Source organism: Protopterus annectens, chromosome 11.part0, assembly GCF_019279795.1.
Source record: "Protopterus annectens isolate FY-2018-M chromosome 11.part0, PAN1.0, whole genome shotgun sequence".
Taxonomy (NCBI): domain Eukaryota; kingdom Metazoa; phylum Chordata; order Ceratodontiformes; family Protopteridae; genus Protopterus; species Protopterus annectens.
In genome coordinates, this window is record NC_056745.1 from 284,330,781 (window position 1) to 284,348,513 (window position 17,733).

Sequence of the window (17,733 nt, forward strand, 5' to 3'; positions counted from 1 at the left end):
TTCCCCTTTGAAAAAGGCTGCTAAAACAACAGACTAACAGCTGATCATCCCAGAACTCAAAGCATTCGTAAAGCTAATAGATGAATCTTGGTCCCATTGTAAACTATTTACATTACCTAAAGACCTAGACAGATTCATTCTTCTATGAAATTTAGCCAAAAAAAGCTGTAAACTGACAAAAAGCCCTCTCTGTGAGATCACAGTAATCGGAACATCCCACTCGAAATATTTTTGCAAAAAAGATAAATGTAACCAGCTGACAATGCAAGGCCAGTGTTATGTCCTCTAACCCAGTCTCCCTCCAAAAATGATAATTTATTTTGTGAAGACCTTTTGAAAAATTTACCAGTCTCCCACAAGTATACTGTCCAATCTTCCCATACAACTCTACCCAGTTAAACTTCCAACTGCTCAACCTTGATTCCCTCCAGGGAAGGTCCCCTCCACTACTTTCAAAAATAGGAACACTTGAAAGATGACGGCCTGACAGGTCAGGAGAACCTTCAGTCTTAGAAAATGTATTTTTTTGTAAAGAACACTTAATTAACCCTCTCTACCACATCTGTACCCTAGTCATCATACAAAACTTCATGTCAACAATGTGGAAATTGTCAAATCTCTTCCTAAACTAGCCTCCCCTAATGCAGTCTTCTGAATTAAGGCAAATACCAATCCAACCACACCGGGAAAAATTCTAGAAAAATAAATATTCAACCAGCACTCTTCTCATGTACAGCAGTAGTATCTTCTCTCCTCACACCAGTGTGGATTATGACAGAAAAGTACCACTGCAATCAGAACACTCAAACATATCCTACTGAATATGAATAAAGGTATTTGAACTGTAGCAGTGTTTGCTGACCTTACTTTGGCCTAGTAAACCACAATATAGGCCCTCCTAGCAACAGGAATTAATGAAACAACTATTGGCCAAGTTCACCAATTTTCATTCTGTGAGACTCTTTCAAGTTAAGAATGGATCCTCCCTATGTCACTCCGCCCCAGTTTTAAGAGAGGCCATGCAATGGTCAATACTGTCAATTGTACTTCATTCCATATTCATCAACAACCTCTGTCTCAACCAACCTGCTCTGCCAAAAGAACTACAATTACATGTAGATGCTACTGCATGCAGATAACATAGTCATATGTAGGTCTGAGCACTCAAGACACAAATTACCTTAACTTGTGGCTCACTGCATATCAACTCCTATTACAACCCCCCCCACCAAAAAAAAAGTCATGCTATTCAGTATGTCTCAAAACCTCACCAGAATTCCTGGCAGATGGCAAACACATAGCCTATGCCTTCCCACTGGAACTGGAACATTACCCATCTAAATTTTCCAGTACTACACTAAAATGAACAGAGCAACAAAAAAAAAACAAAGTAATGTAAGGAGCTTATAGATTAATATTTGTAGCATGAGTAACTTTAACAAACTGCAAAAATAGGTTATGTGGGACAATAACCATACAACCTGAAAGTACAGCAGAAAATAGAAGATAAATACTCCTAGCCCAGGTAGAATATGGTCTTCCTCTAATTGCTGTCATACCCCCCCCCCCCAAAAAAAAATCAAAACTCTTCAGACAACAACAAAAGAAATCTCCATTCTTTCAGAGAATAGCACCACTGCCCCATACCAAAGAAAGCCGAATGGCTACCAATAAAATAATGAAAAGACCTACTTCTAGGCTCCCACTAATATTTGTTTGTGTCTTTCGGCTTTTCCTGGTTAGGGGTTGCCACAGCGGAACTCCGGTCCGCTAATGATTGGCATTAGAGTTCTACATGCTGGCTTGCCAGGCCTAACGCACAACCTTCAACGAAGGAACGCCCGTTCACGCATGTCACCACACAGAAGACGCTCTAACTGAGAATCGAACGGGCAACATCTAACTGTGAGGCAACAACGCTACCGCAGCACCACCACCTTATTAAAAGATGAGGCAATCAACCATTCCACTAGTTCACTCGCAATAAGACAAGAGAACTGAAACTTCTACTCTCATAATATAAAAACTCTCTCTCTAGAAACACGAAAAAACAACCAGCAATCAGAGATCACAGCTTCTTCATATTTGTCTCCATCTTTTGGGAATCCCTTCTAAGATCCATTAAAAACAGTCATTCTTACACCTCTTTCAGGAAAGGCCTTAGAAAGTACTTCTGACATACTGCCACGTGTAAATACCATTATGACAAGAAGCCACCCTAGATTGACCCCCTCCCATTAATTCAATGCCCTTTCAATTCAGTTCTGGTCATCACCCATTGCAACAAATACAAACAATACTTCCTAAATCAAAATGGAAATAACTATCTTTGACTGGTTTTCTTTCTGTCTACTTTCATAAGGGACTGCATGTCACTGATGCATATTACAATCTAGTTCATACTTTTAATTTATTAGACTGAATTGTCCTGTATAACCAGTTTTGCAATTTATGTTACATTTACTTACACTATAAGTATGTATGTATATTCTCTTGTTTTTTCCTCATTTTATACTTCCAGGCTAAGGATGAAAATGACTCAACAGGATCAGACTCTTTCCCACTTAGCAAACACAAAACAACAAAACAAAATAAATCTGTACCTCCCATGATAAGAAATAATTGAGAGAATTGGCTATAAAGGTAAATAACCCACTGTCTTGTTTTTTGAAGCAGGGAGCCACCAATAAGTGTACCTAAACCATTAGCCTAACTGTCATGTATTATGAAGATACATCCGATGACCCTTAAGATGGACACCTTCAGAAATGTCAGCCACACAACCAAGGTGTTATGCAATATCTGTTGTGACATTTCATAATACTACTGACATAAAGACCTATCAAAGCAATCTGTGCATGTTTAATTTACTGTTTTGCCTGGACCACTTCTGTGGCTCTGCTCAACAGGGGCACAGGAAAATAACTTTCTTGGGTGGCGTAAGCCAGGGAACCTTGTTGGCTAGGCTTACTTAGGCTCTTGGTCCGATAGCCTAGTACCTACCTATGACTCTATTATGCACAGTTTGCTATTTCCTTTACACTATATCATCCTGACTTCTACAAGAGAGAAACTCTTACCCATGTAGGCTACTGCTTGGAAAAAGAGAAACTATAGAAACAATACACCTGGATGGCTGAAAAAAATAGTGCAGTCTGAATGACAGCAATCTTGTTTTAAATGAAACCATCTATTACAGTAACAGATGACAGCCTGTCAATATGCAATATAGCCACCTTTTAAAGTAAGCCACTAGGATCTACATGCAATTACAGACCTGCAGCCAAATAAAGAAAAGAACATAAGAAAGTGTTCCACTAGGTCTCCAAAGACTTTAGACACAAGCTGCCTCCCACAGACAAGCACACATTACACAATTCCTCCACTTGCCAAATGCCTCTACCAGCAACCCAAGAAGCTCATTATACAGATGTGCAGCTTGCAAGGCAATGAACAACATGAACTGGCTGAGAAGGCAGCACTTGAAAGACACTGCGTGAATGACTGATTAAGATCACGCCTTCACAAATTTAGATGCATCACATAAATGTTACAATAAAATACTGCAGAAATGAAAATCATGGCACAAGGCTCTAGGAAAACAACGCAGCTTTAGCTGTATTGTTATTGTCAAGATCTCATCTGTTCCAATAACATACCTTAGCATTCAGACTCTTGTGCAACTTCGGTAAGATGTTATTGGTCACGGTCTGCTGGATGTGTAGAATCAGCATCTCCAACTCCTCTTTGTTAGTTGGTAGAGAAGAGATGGATTTTTGTACTGCAGCAACAGGTAAACTTTCTCCATTTGTCACAGGCTCTATCTGAACTTCTGCACTACAAGACATCTCTGCATCATTCTGGCCATTTTCCTTTTCTTTGTTATCCTCTGTGTCACTGTCATCAACCTCCATCACTTCATCTTCTGCTTCCTGGTCCACATCTGTTAAATCTGTCAATCAAAAAATGTATAGATATCATTTAGGCAAGCCACATCATCACTTACTACAGGCAGTAAAGTGTGACAAAACTGCTACTGTACTGCAGGCAAAGTTATCGTACATAACTTGGCAAAGTACTACTCCAAAGGCAGTATGAATATGTAGAAACTTTCTTCACTTCATAATGACTTATACAGCACTTCCTTCAAAATAAACTAATTAAAAAAATGTAAAGGAAGACTGTGCTTCACACAGATTTTCATATCAATTACAACTGCTTAATTTTGAAAGTTAATATAATGAGTATTTTAATATAATTACCGGGAAAAGCCAAAAGATACAACAACCTAGATAACTTACACAATTTAAGTAAGGTAAATTTCCTTTCAAATCCATCCATCCATTCATCCACAACCCCTTCCCCCCCATTTTCCACCTAAACCTTTAAACTTTATTTATCTTTGGAAATACTACGATCAGTACACAGTAACACAACAAAACAAAAAAATAATAAACAAACAGCAAGCACATCACACATAGGTTCATAGGTAAGTACCAGGCTATCTGACCGAGGGCATATGTAAGCCTAGCCAGAATGTGTTGGCTTTCGCCACCCCCTTAGATTAGTTCCCTGTGCCTCTGTCCAGCAATCATTAGTTCCCTGTGCCTCTGTCCAGCAGAGCCACTGCAGTGATCGCCGGGGTAAATTTTCTGTTTCCCATCCACTAGTCAAGGTTTCTCTTGAAGAGTGTTATCAAAGTGTAGACACCTCATACAAAATAATGATGCTGACTATTATTCATTTTTTCAAACCCTTTTAAAGGTGGATACGCTTAGTATGGGAGATATACTTCTAAGCAATTTCTCAGCATAGGAAATGCATTTAAATACAACAGACTTGGCTGATGTGTACCTAAACTAATATGGAACTTTTCATTTAAACAAAAAAGAAAAAAAGAGATTATCTAGTACTTCCAGTAATAGTATACATAACCCTTAAAATAAGACTTGCGTGCATACAGATGTGTACATATACTCACACGCATGCTTACATACACACACACACACACAAGTTTACCTTCAAAATGTTGAAAACACAGTCGAATGTGCACATCGGCTAAACGTTTCAGCGAAATCCATACACACACACACACACATATACATATATATATATATATATATATATATATATATATATATATATATACACACACACACACAAACAACACGCATTGTGTGTGTGTGTGTGTGTGTGTGTGTGTGTGTATGTGTGTATATATATATATATATATATATATATATATATATATATATATATATATATTTCCATACATACACACACAAACACAACATGCATTATGTGTATGTGTCCGTGTGTGTGTGTGTGTGTGTGTAATATACACACACACACACACAAACATATATATATATATATATATATATATATATATATATATATATATATGTTCAATACACTCATGATAAAGGCTAGGAGAAAACTTTTGCAGACAAACAATTCTATAAATGCATACAAAAAATTCTGGAGAATACAAAAAATGCAAAATATTATACAAATAAATTTTTTTATATATTTTTCGCAACGGCTAGTAAAAACAATGAGACTGTAGTCCAGCACATATATTAACCAGGACTTATTTAAATGCAATACTTTACCAAAGTGCAGATTGCATTTTAAGCACGGATCAAGTATTCCTAGTAAAGAAATGTTTTAGAACCATTTAACTGGCACTACATCAGAAAATTTCAAATCTGATTTGAGTGGATCACCAAAAAAAATGCAATGGATTGGGTTTTTCAGACATTATTTTTTTTAAATGATGGATCCTACCAACACTTGGACCATATCAGAATATTTCTGCAATATAGGAATTGCTTACTCTAGGGTTTCATAGGTTCATAAGTTAGTACTATGCTAGCTGCCCCTTGTGGACCATTTTAAGCCTACCCAATTTATCCGTCAAATGGGAGAATCACACCCTGTACCTTGTGACTGTGAGGTAAACCATTATGCCAACTTCCAACCTTGAATACTTGGCGATTTCATCAGCACATATCAGAGATGACCTCAAAGATTTACCTTTAATATTCATTGTGACATTGTGAGGTATTGCCAGCTATAGGAGAAGTAGGGCAGTGTATGTGTAACATATGGCAGCACAACTAGCTGGAATTTTGTAAAGAATTATATGTCATTTGTATATCAAACTGATTTGTACAGATGCTTGTGTTGAAAAATGTATTTGTAATGCTGTTTGTATTAAACATATACCAACAGTGTTCCCTGCTGGACAGAAAAAGAAATATACATGTATTATTGTAATTGTTTAAATGTATATGTTTTAACAGAGAATACTGGAAGAGAAGAGGATGATCTAAATCTACCTAACGTTGACAATAATTTGAAATTAAATTACCTGGCTTAGGCCAGAAAGATTGCATCTTACAGTTTTCAATGCAGCCAGAGACAAAAAGTCTGCACTAGGAAGCTTTCTGCATTGTCTTTGGGTGAACTAATTGCTCCTCTGGAAGGGTGGAGGTTTGAAATAGTTTTATGACTTCCAGGAGCTGCAACAGATCTTAGCAAGGCTCTCTGTGTTTGTAATATTGACACATATGTGGTACATTCCTGACAGCTTCTAACCAGGGGGTGTAGCATGGGAACCAGAAGTCAGATGACCAGATGTATGTGATGTCATTCTGTAATTCATCAATACAAATGATATTTTAATACTAGGTGAGACTGAAGTCTCAAGACGGTCTGATATTGTAAACTGACAAGGAAAGACCCCCTCACCTACTTCATTTTGGCTTGCTCTATTAAGTGACCAGGGAATAGTAATTCTTTGGATCAGTCAGGAAAATATAGTGAGATTAGTTAAGTACCGTTTTTCTCTATCTGTATGAATCTATTTGTCTGTGTTATTTTAATATTTCCTGTGATTGAAATTCTGGTGTTTATTGTAAACAGATATTTAATATTTTCATGATCTTTTATTATTTATTATTAAATATATTTAAACTTTTCATTGTGGGTGGCCCTTTAGAGGATAAGTCAACGTTTGAGAATACTCATTTTTATTTGGTGACAGCTCTGACCACTCCTGAAAGCCTTGCTGTTGGTCAAACTACAATTTGTATCAATATTAATTTAACGTCAGTATAACTGGGTAGCTTTGCAAGAGCCTTAGAGTTGCTGGCTTTGTCGTGTACAGTGGCTGTGTAACTACCCTACAGTCTGGGCAGAAGGGGGCATAGCTAGTAAATCTATGACAGCCTTTCCCAGATGTGTGTGTGTCTGTGTTTTTCACAGAGAGGGTGCTGGAGAACTTGGCTTGGATACTCGGCTGAGGTCTCAACTCTATAGCTGTGCCAGTGGGGAGCCTTACTGGGCACTTGGAGGGAGACAGAGAAATCCAGACACTGGACTGAGTGTGTTCCCTGTGTGCTCTTAAAGGAAATTGTGTTTGGTGCAGACAGCTGCATCGGGAAATACTGGGTGTATCCATTTTTGTTCCAAGTGAATGTCCCTCTCCAGTGCCAGTGGTGAGGATTCAGGCTCCTTGATTACCAGCTCAGAGTGGGGATGCCACATTCATAACTAAAAAAACAAAACCTAAAAATGGGACCCTGTGATGCACCTCTGTCTTAACTTGAGGGTTCAGATGTAACTGATCCTGTTTTTTTGTTATAGTGTGTCCATCTGATAAACGGGACCAAATCAACTCTTTTTGGAAATAATTCCTTCTCCTAGATCATTTGAGGTTTTTAGAATGCCAGAATGATCAATGGCTTTTGATCTATACACAAAGACACTGCAATTTTCTAATCTGTCACAGGCCTTCAAAGCTGCAGACTGAAGCTATTGTTGCAAAGGCAAACTGTATCTTAATACTTCCAAGTGTAAGGGGAAAGGTGCATCTTCTTTCTCACACACAAATTCCCTAATTAAAGGAGATAGTATTATAATACTCTTTGTCAAAAAAGATAAGTTAGACAAACTTTGTTTTGTTTCTTTCTGCCCCCCCCCCCCTTTTAAACATCTTGGACAGAGTTCCGTGACCATCGCTATTACATTGGTATGCCATTAAAGTCCTTGAAGAAAATGCAGGACTTAGGCTGGTGGTCTGGATGAAGACATACCCTGTGCATATCTTTCAGACTTTCTTTACCAAAATGTGAGACACTGTGTGTTAAGTGTGTAGAATGTTTAACACCTGTTGAAACTTGAGAATGGAAATGTTAAGAATAACAAAATCAAATGCACTACAGATTTGCAGTGTTTGGTGACAGAATAGAATAATAAAACCCTATGAATTCATGCCTCAAAATATCATTAGGCAATGTATTAAAGCACCTTTCTCCTTTTTAAAGAGGGCTTTTGAGTAGTAAAGTGGGTAACATACCTCACAAATTGATGTATGACACTGAGTTTGCTTTGCTTGCCAAGTGCTCACAATAGTAAGTCTAAATAATGACCAAAATAATTTTGACACTTTTGATCAAAAATTGTATACAAAACTGTTGATAACAGAGGAAAAAAAAACATATTTCTGAAAAATACTGAGCATTAAAGCCAAATTCACTCAGCAAGTGGAAATAAATGAGAAAGAGAGCAGCCCTGCCTAATGTTAATGACAGTAGTCTGGAACCAAAAGGAAGATATTCCTGAAGTAGGAGCCTCAAAAGAGAACTTCACCAAACAGTTAACAGTCTTGTTAAGTAGGGTATGAAGTGTACAAGAAACAAAACTCAGTTGTGTGGGAGTTCACTGAAAAATAAGTTGTCTTACCACAATGTTCCGTCTGTGTTCATAGGTTCATAGATTAGTACTAGGCTAACTGCCCTTGTGGGCCATTTTAAGCCTAGCCAATTACTCCATGTGAGACTCAAATCCTGCACCTTGTGTCTGCAAGGTAAACACCATAACCATTATGCCATCCTCCCAACCATTGTTTATCTTCTTCCATTCATCACTGATGGGTTGGTTCCAAGCCCCTCAGAACCGTGTCGGCCTAATACCAAGCAACCATACACCAAAAACTTTCGTGCTAAGCTGCTACCTACAATGCCCTTCACCCTGTTACCTCAGGTCGATGTTTGCATAAGACATATAGAAATAAAGCAGAGGCCATTTCTGTGCAAAAACCCCGACACACACAACAAGGACCCAAAAGATCCACCAGGAGCCTTTGGTGGGGGACGGAGGGTGGGGTGTGATGAATGGAAGATCATCAACAACACAGATGGAATGTTATGGTAAGACATAACTTCTTTATCTGATGATGTTAATCTTCTTTCCATTCATCACTGATGGGATAGAATCCCAAGCTACCTGAGTGGCCCTTATGGAAGAACATTCCCGAGCACCATTGAGACGAAGGTCGCTCTTCCCCTGGAGACCATATCCAATTTGTAATGTTTGATGAAAGTGTGTGGTTTAGCCCAAATGGCTGCTGCGCAAATGTCGTCCATAGAGCCTCTGGAGTGAAAGGCTACAGATGTTGCTATAGCTCTAGTTGAATGTGCTTTGATATTGTGAGGTCTAGGCTCATTTGCACATGAATATGAAAAAGAAATACAATCTCTGAGCCACTTGGATAAAGTGACTTTTGAAACAGCATACCTCATTCTTGGACCAGAGAAAGAAATGAAAAGTTGGCCTGTCTTGCGGAGATTTTGTCCTGTCTAAGTAAAAACGTAGTTGCCTTTGCACATCCAAGGAGTGTAGGCGGTATTCTCCTTTATTCAAATAGTTCGGGAAAAACACTGGGAGATCGATGGATTGGTTCACAGAAAAATCAGAAACCACTTTGGGGAGAAAAGATGGATTACTACGTAACGATACATTGTCTTTATGAAATATTAGGTATGGTCTCTTGATGCACAAGGCCTGTAATTCTGAGATCTGTCTAGTTGAAGTGACCGCTACCAAAAAGAGAGATTTCCATGAGAGAAATTTGAGATCACATTTTGCAGCAGGCTGAAAGGGGGGTTGAGACAGTGGCTGCAGTACTAGGGACAAATTCCACGTCTCTAAGGGACGCCTAATTGGAGGTCTGCTGTGAAACACTCCTTTGAGAAAGCTTTTGCATAGGTGAATGGACATAAGCGGAGTGCCCTCTAAACCATTATGGAAATTGCTGCTAAATGGACTTGTATGGTAGGGGCTGATGCTCAGTTTTCAAAGAACTCAGACAGATATTGAAGGATGGCAGAGGCCAGAGCTGAGAAGGTATCTATCATTTGTTCTTTAGACCATAGAGAAACCTTTTCCATTTATCTCTATAAAGTTTTCTGGTGGATGGTTTATGGGAGGGCTAGAATAACAGCGCTAATAGGTGAGGAAAGGGCTTCCTGCCTGGCAACTAAATGAAGTGGAGAAACCAAGCAGTCAGCTTTAGACTGTACAGATTTGGGTGAGTCAACCCTTGGGGGGTGAGAAATCAAGTCTGGACGAGTGTCCAGGATCCATAGAGGCTGTAACAGATGAGGCCAGAGGAAGGAGAACCACACTTGACAAGGCCAGAATGGGGCAATGAGGATCACCTTGCATCTCAACCGAGTAGCTTTCTTTAAGAATAGGGGTTATCAAGGGAATTGGAGGGTAGGCGTAGAGAAGACCCCATGGGCCAATCATGAGTCAAGTGCATCTCTCAGGGACTCCCCCTCTGGGGGAAAGAGGGCAAAGTAGCTGCTGCATTTGTTGTTCAGAAGGAAGGCGAAGAGGTTGCAGCAGGGGTGGCCCCATCGGCAGAAAATTTCTGCCGTCACTTTGGGATTGAGAGACCACTCATGTGGAAGGAGAATGCATCTGCTCAACCTGTCCACAATCACGTTGAAACTCCCTGGGATGTGCGTTGCTATTAGAAAGTGGTCTGAAGCTATCGGCCAGTGCCAAATTTTCATAGCCTCTTGATACAGTGGGTAGGATTTGGTTCCTCCTTGTTTGCTGATGTACCAGACTACTGACATACTGTCTCTGACTGAATTACAATCGTTCCAGAGGGAAGAAATGGATGTAATGCCTGCAATGCTAACAGCACCACTCAACTTCAGAACACTGATATGCAGGTTGGCCATTAAGCTCGACTACGTGCCTTGGACTGTCTTTCCCTGAAAATGCCCCCCCCCAACCTATCAGGGAAGTGCCCGTGATCACAGTGGCATTGGGTTGAGGGGGCTGAAAGGGGTGATACCAAAGTTGTGTGTCTGGCCTCATCCACCAAAGGAGATCTTGCTTGCAAGAGTTGGTTATGAGCACCTGCGAGTTTAGGGGGTGAAGATTTGTAAACCACTAGGAAAACAGGAGTCATTGTAACAGTCTCATGTGTAACCATGCCAGAGGAACTATTGGAATGGCTGCAGCCTGGGACCCCAGAGCCTGAAGAACTACCCTTACTGACACCTTCTTTTGACACTGTATCACACGCACTTGCAATCTTAACCTCTGAAGCCTATGAGCTGGGAGAGACACCAGACAGGATCGAATATCGAAAACTGCCCCTATAAATTCCAGCTGTTGGGTAGGTTTTAAGTTGGATTTCTCCCAGTGCACAGTGATTCCCAGGGACTCTGCTAGTGAAAGGGTGTATCGAAGGGCCATAGTCAGAAGACACTTGGTGGGGGCGGAGAGGAGCCAATCGTCCAAATATGGAAACACCTGGAATCCTTGAAGTCTCAGATGAGCTGTCACCACTGCTAGACATTTCGTGAACACTCTGGGGGCCGGTTGAGAGACCGAATGGCAGGGCTCGGAATTGGTAATGATTGGAGGAGACTCCTGCAGCATTTGTCCATTTTGATGTGGTAATACGGATCCCAGAGGTCTATCGAGCACATCCAAACATCCTCCCTTAAAAAAGGGAGAATGGATTGAATAGTGACCATGTGGAAAGTACAGTTGTGTACCTACCATAAATGTAGATGTTCGAGTGTATTCACTGTTGCAGTCATTACTCTTGGGTTATCCTGCTGGCAGGCTACCCTCAGTCGGCCAGAATTCCAAAGTCTAGGTCCAGCGTCAGTTGCTGTCGCCTCTTCCCTGACGTCAGTGCGCCAGGGGTATAAAAGATGCAGCCAACGCCATTTTCTTCAGTTTTTCTTGCTTCAGATGTCAGGTGCCCCCAAACTGGTAGGCTGAAAAATATGCCAATAAAAATGCATGCATAAAAATAACATTTCCTTCATCTACAAGCAAATACACCAAATAGGTTGCATAGGATAGAGAAGTGCAGATAAGTCCCAGCAAAGAAAAGGGGGATGGTGGGTGGGTAACCTAGACTGCAACAGTGAATACACTCGAACATCTACATTTATGGTAGGTACACAACTGTACTATGCTCGTGTTTCACTGTTGCAGTCATTGCTCTTGGGTTGAATCCCAAAGCTGAGGAAGGGTGGCTGGGCTAAATAGGGTTAGGACAGGCTATGAGGCCCTGCAGAACTGCAGTGGCAAAGCCTGCTCTGGACTTAAAGAGGTAAGTGGTAGTGCTTTGTGAAGGTGTGCACTGAACTCCAAGTTGCAGCCCCTAAGATATCTTTGGTTGGTACTCCTCTGAGGAAGGCTGATGCTCTGGTGGAATGAAGCCTAATGCCCTTAGGCACTGATTTGCCATGTTGAAAATAGCAGAAACGGATGCAATGGCCTATCCATTTAGAAATAGTCTGTTTTGAGATAGCCTTTCCTTGTGATCCTGCAGCATATGACACTAAAGGTTGCTCAGTCTTTCTGAAAGCTTTAGTTCTGTCCAAGTAGAAGCATAACTGCCTGTGTATGTCCAAAGAATGTAGAATTTTCTCACCCTTGTTCTGTGGATTAGGATAAAAGGTAGGCAAGTGAATGGTTTGGTTAAGGGCCACACTGGACACCACCTTAGGCATAAATGTAGGGTTTGTCCTCAGAGATGCCCTGTCTGGATGAAAAATGATGAAAGGTTCCACAGCCATGAGTGCTTGTAACTCCGAGACTCGCCTTGCAGAGGTTATTGCTAGGAGCAGAGCTGTTTTTCAGGATAAGAATGTTATATCTGCTGTTGATGCTGGCTCGAAAGGAGGCAGTGTGAGTTTTTCCAAAACATACCTGAGGTCCCAGGCCGGAATTGGTGCTCTCCTTGGAGGTCTAATGTTTTTGGCCCCTCTGAGGTACTGCCTTATTAAAGGATGAGAAAAGATAGGTGGTTCCGTATTGTAATGGGCTGAAATGGCAGAGGCATGAATCTTAACTGATGAGAAAGAAAGGCCTTTGTTCAGCATCTCAGTTAGGTATTGTAAAATCTGAGGGATATTTGGTACACACGTGTGTATGCCTTGTTCCTGGTTCCAAGCACAGAATCTCTTCCATTTTTCTGCATAAGATTTTCTGGTACTGGGCCTCCTGGCCTCCAAGATAACATCTATAACAGCTTTTGAAAGAGGAGTGTTTTGAATGGCTACATTATCCGCCATGCTGCCAGATTTAAGGTCCTGAGTTGGCTGTGCAGGATTTGATTGTTTTGTTGGGTCAGTAAGTGAGAAGTTTGAGGCAATATCCATGCTGGACCTTGAGCCAAGCTCTTTAGGATTGGGTACCAGTGCTGGCGTGGCCAGTCTGGTGCAATCAGTATAATTTTTGCCTTCTCTTGTCTGACCTTTAGGAGTACCCTGGGAAGGAGAGGCAGTGGGGGAAAAGCATATACCGTTAGATTTTTTCAGCAGAAGGATAGGGCATCCACTTTCCATGCTTGCTTGTGATAAATCCTTGTGCAAAATCTCTGCAATTGGCAGTTGTGAGGGGAGGCAAACAGATCTATGTCTGGGCATCCCCATTTCCTTATCATGCTGAAGACTTGTGGATCCAGTTTCCATTCGTGGAGATCTATGAGGTTTCTGCTTAGTTCGTCTGCCAGGGTATTTGTTTTTCCTAGCAGGAATTGTGCTTGCAGATGAACTTGAAAAGCCAATGCTGTGTCCCATAAGGTCATTGCTTGTCTGCAGAGGGGGTAGGAATGTGTACCTCCCTGCTTGTTTATGTACCACATGACCGTAGTGTTGTCTGTCTTTATCAGTAACTGTCCTGGATGAAGCAGGTCCTTGAAAGCTGTCAAGGCATTTTGAACAGCTAGCATCTCTTTTTGATTGATGTGAAGATGCATCTGGTTTGCAGGCCATGTGCCCTGAATACATTTTCCTGCCATATTGGCCCCCCAGGCATAATCTGATGCATCCGTTGTCAGTGTCGGTCTGGCTGTGGGTAATCTGAATGGCAGACCCTTGTTGTGGTGACAGGCTTCTGTCCACCATCGAAACTCCTGTTGCAGGCAGGGAATGGGTGCAATTACTGTCTCCAGGCTGCGGCAATGCTGAGTCCAAACACTTTTTAAATACCATTGTAGTTTCCTCATATGCAATCTGGCATATGGAATTAGTAGAATGCAAGATGCCATGAAACCCAAGGCCTGCAGGATTTTCCTTGCAGATAAGAGGGTTTTTGTTGCCAATTTCTTGAAGTAAGTAGTCAGTTGCTTTTGTTTGTCTGGCGTGAGATAAGCCATCTGGGCAGTTGTATTTAAGCTTGCACCCAGGAATATTATCTCTTGAGAGGGCACTAGTTTTGATTTATTTTCGTTTACTGTGTACCCTAGGCCAATTAGTAATCTTTTTACAAACGTCAGATGCTTCAGAAGAATGTCTTTGTTCTCTGCTTGAATTAGGCAGTCGTCCAAGTAGGGATATATTTGAATTCCTTTTTGTCTGCAAAATGCAATTACTGGTGCCAGGCATTTTGTGAAGACCCTGGGTGCAGTAGATAAGACAAAGGGCAGTGCAGAGAATTGGTAATGCATTGAGCCAGCTATGAATCTGAGGTATCTTCTGCAAGATTGTCTGATTGGGACATGCAGGTATGCCTCTTTTAGGTCCAAAGTTACGAGCCAAGCCTTCTTGGCCAGCATGGGCAGTAGCTGCTGTAGAGTCAACATCTTGAATTTCGGAACTTCCAGAAACGTATTTAGTATAGACAGGTCCAGTATTGGTCTCCAGGTTTTGTCCTTTCTGGGAACTAGAAAGAGTCTGGAGTAAAATCCTTGCCCCTGCTCTTGTTGTGGTACTTGCTGAATGAAATTTGTTTTTGTGCCTCTGCCCATTGATTGTGTGGCAGGTCTGGCATACCTTTTGACCTTGGTAGGGTGTGAAAATGGAACCTGTAGCCTTGGGACACTATGTTCAGGACCCATTTGTCTTGGGTAACCATTTGCCAATTTGATGAAAAAAGTGCTAGTTTTCCTCCTAAGGGGGCTGCCAAAAGAAAAGTGCTTGGATATGGTAGAGGAAAGTTATTGGGACTGTTTCCTGTAAGGTTGTGATTTCTCTTCTCCGCTTTTGGAGATAGGAGCACCCCATTGTTTAGGCCTGTATGAGCCTTGGGGCTGAGATCTGCCTCTGGGACGCCTGTATCTGCCTCTTTGGGGTCTGTATGACACTGGAAAGGACCAATTTGTAGAGGGCCAGTTCTTGCTAAACCTGGGTGGCTGTACCTGTAAGAAATCCTTGACTGTCTGCATGGATTTTGCTTTATCCTCCATTTTTTTCAACACCTCTTCTGCTTTAGTACCAAACAAAGTATCGTGCTGTAATGGTGCATCTAATAATTTTGCTTTAACATGATCAGGCAGATTCTGTTCCTTTAACCAAGCATGCCTCCTAATGACAGAACCTGTAACAGCAGCCCTGCAAGAGGCCTCCAGTGAATCATAACCACATTGCAAAGTATGCTTTCCCACTTGTTCAGCTGCATGCAATAAATCCTGCAATTCCTTGTTCTCTGAACATTCAGTATTTGTCAACATTTTCTGTTTAAGCAGTGACATTAAATATTGCTGATATTTAAGCATATGAAACTGACAATTTAAAGCCCTTAGAGCCAGGGTAGCAGAAATATAGACTTTTTCCCCCCATCTGTCTAGAGCCCTAGAATCCCTATCGGAGGGGACAGGGTTTTTTTGCAGTGGAAGCTTTAACCCCTTTGGGACCCTGAGATATAGTTTCTGGGTCAGCAGCGGGGTTTTTATATAGGAATTTATGACAATCTGGGACCCTGTAGTATCTGTCTGGCTTAGCAGGTGCAGGGGGTAGAGTCAGGGGACAGGACTCTGAAAATACATCATCTACAATGTCCAGAACAGGTGGAATAGCAAGGGGTCTGTGCTGAGGAAGTAGCAGAAAGTCTCTGAGCCTTTTCTTAGATTCAGAATAATCTTGGCTCTCCCAGTGGAAATGCTCCCTCATGGTATGCAGGGTTTCCCCAAAAGAATAATCCTCAGGAGGAGAGGCTGAAGGAATGGATTCTTCAGCATCAGAATCCTCATAGAGAAGCATGGAGTAATCCTGTTCAGAAGAGGAATCAGGGGAAATAGAAACCTGATCAGAAGAATCATACTCTGCCTCTTGCCTAGGCCTCTTATCAGGAGGAGGATGGCAGCCCCTGATCAAACTAATTAGGTCTTCGGCCATTTTGAGCATCTGTTTTTTAGGCATGGAAGTCTGAGAAGGAGAATGCTGTACTTGTTTCTTTGTCTTTAGAGCTGCTTTAGTCTTTGTCTTTGAAGCTGAAGATTTCTTAATATATAGTTGTGCAGGTCTGAAGACACCCTCAGAAGCAGATGCTTGCTCAGCGGCTCCGGACCCATCTGAGGGAATGATTTCCGAGTGTCCAATACCTTGAGTTTCCAGAGGCCCAGTCGGCTCCACGTGGGAGTCGAAAGCGGCCTGTGACTCTGAGGTAGCGGGCGCCAGGGGCTGCGAAAGCGCCTCACTGAGAACCGGCAAACCAGCGACTGGCCTAGCAGAGGCTTCGTTGTCGATTTTGGACCTCGGAAGCCTATTATTTTCCTTGTCCTTGCGTTTTTTGTAAACTCCGGTTTTCGGCTGGTCTGATGGCATTATATAATTAAATCTTCAGCCAAAGTAATGAAATGCAAAATCGAATCGACGCTTGATAGTGCGTTGGTTAAATCTAGCACAAAACCGACAGCTAGCAACGTTGTGATCAGGGCCTAGGCAAGGAATACAGCAAGAGTGAAAATCCTTATGAGGTCTTTGCTTCCCACAAGAAATACAATTGTTAACTTTTACTGACATCGGTCTGGAGCAAGAAAAAAAGTTTCCCAAACTGGGTACTTGGCTTTAATGAAAACTTCGGTTCTGAAATTCAGATTTGAAAATCTCAGGAGTCGGCCGACTGGCACTTGCGGACTGCTTTTGCTCCGGGCACCGCGCGGCAAGAAAGACTGAAGAAAATGGCGTCGGCTGCATCTTTTATACCCCTGGCGCACTGACGTCAGGGAAGAGGCGACAGCAACCGACGCCGGACCTAGACTTTAGAATTCTGGCTGACTGAGGGTAGCCTGCCAGCAGGATAACCCAAGAGTAATGACTGCAACAGTGAAACACGATGAACATCTTGGTTTGCACAACTGATTTGTTTAAGTGACTGAGATCCAGGATGGGTCTCCAGTCCCCGGTCTTTTTTGGCACTAAAAAGAATCTAGAGTAAAATCCGGATCTGCATTGGCTGGTTGGATGACTCTTTTTTGACACAGCTTTGTTATCTCTGAAGCCGCTTCTTCCCTTTGATTGGGTGGAACATCGGGAAGGTTTTTTTGTAGGTTTGAGATAGGAGGTTAGATGGATGTAGTAGCCTATGGAGATTATTCTCTGCACCCATCGATCATTTGTAATAGAGGGCCAGGCAGTTTGGTGCAGAGAAAAACAAGCCCCAACTGCTTCCAGAGGAAAG

At 41.6% G+C, this 17,733-nt stretch overlaps 1 protein-coding gene across 1 annotated transcript in view; it reads right to left on the reverse strand.

The window, feature by feature from the left end:
• The window catches only part of UTP20 (UTP20 small subunit processome component), a gene marked incomplete in the record, with an annotated part of 2,478,305 nt that overhangs the window by 495,947 nt on the left and 1,964,625 nt on the right, over positions 1-17,733 (reverse strand). Inside the window, 1 exon segment of the mRNA XM_044087776.1 lies at positions 3,660-3,952. Coding sequence (XP_043943711.1) covers positions 3,660-3,952 — 293 coding nt within the window.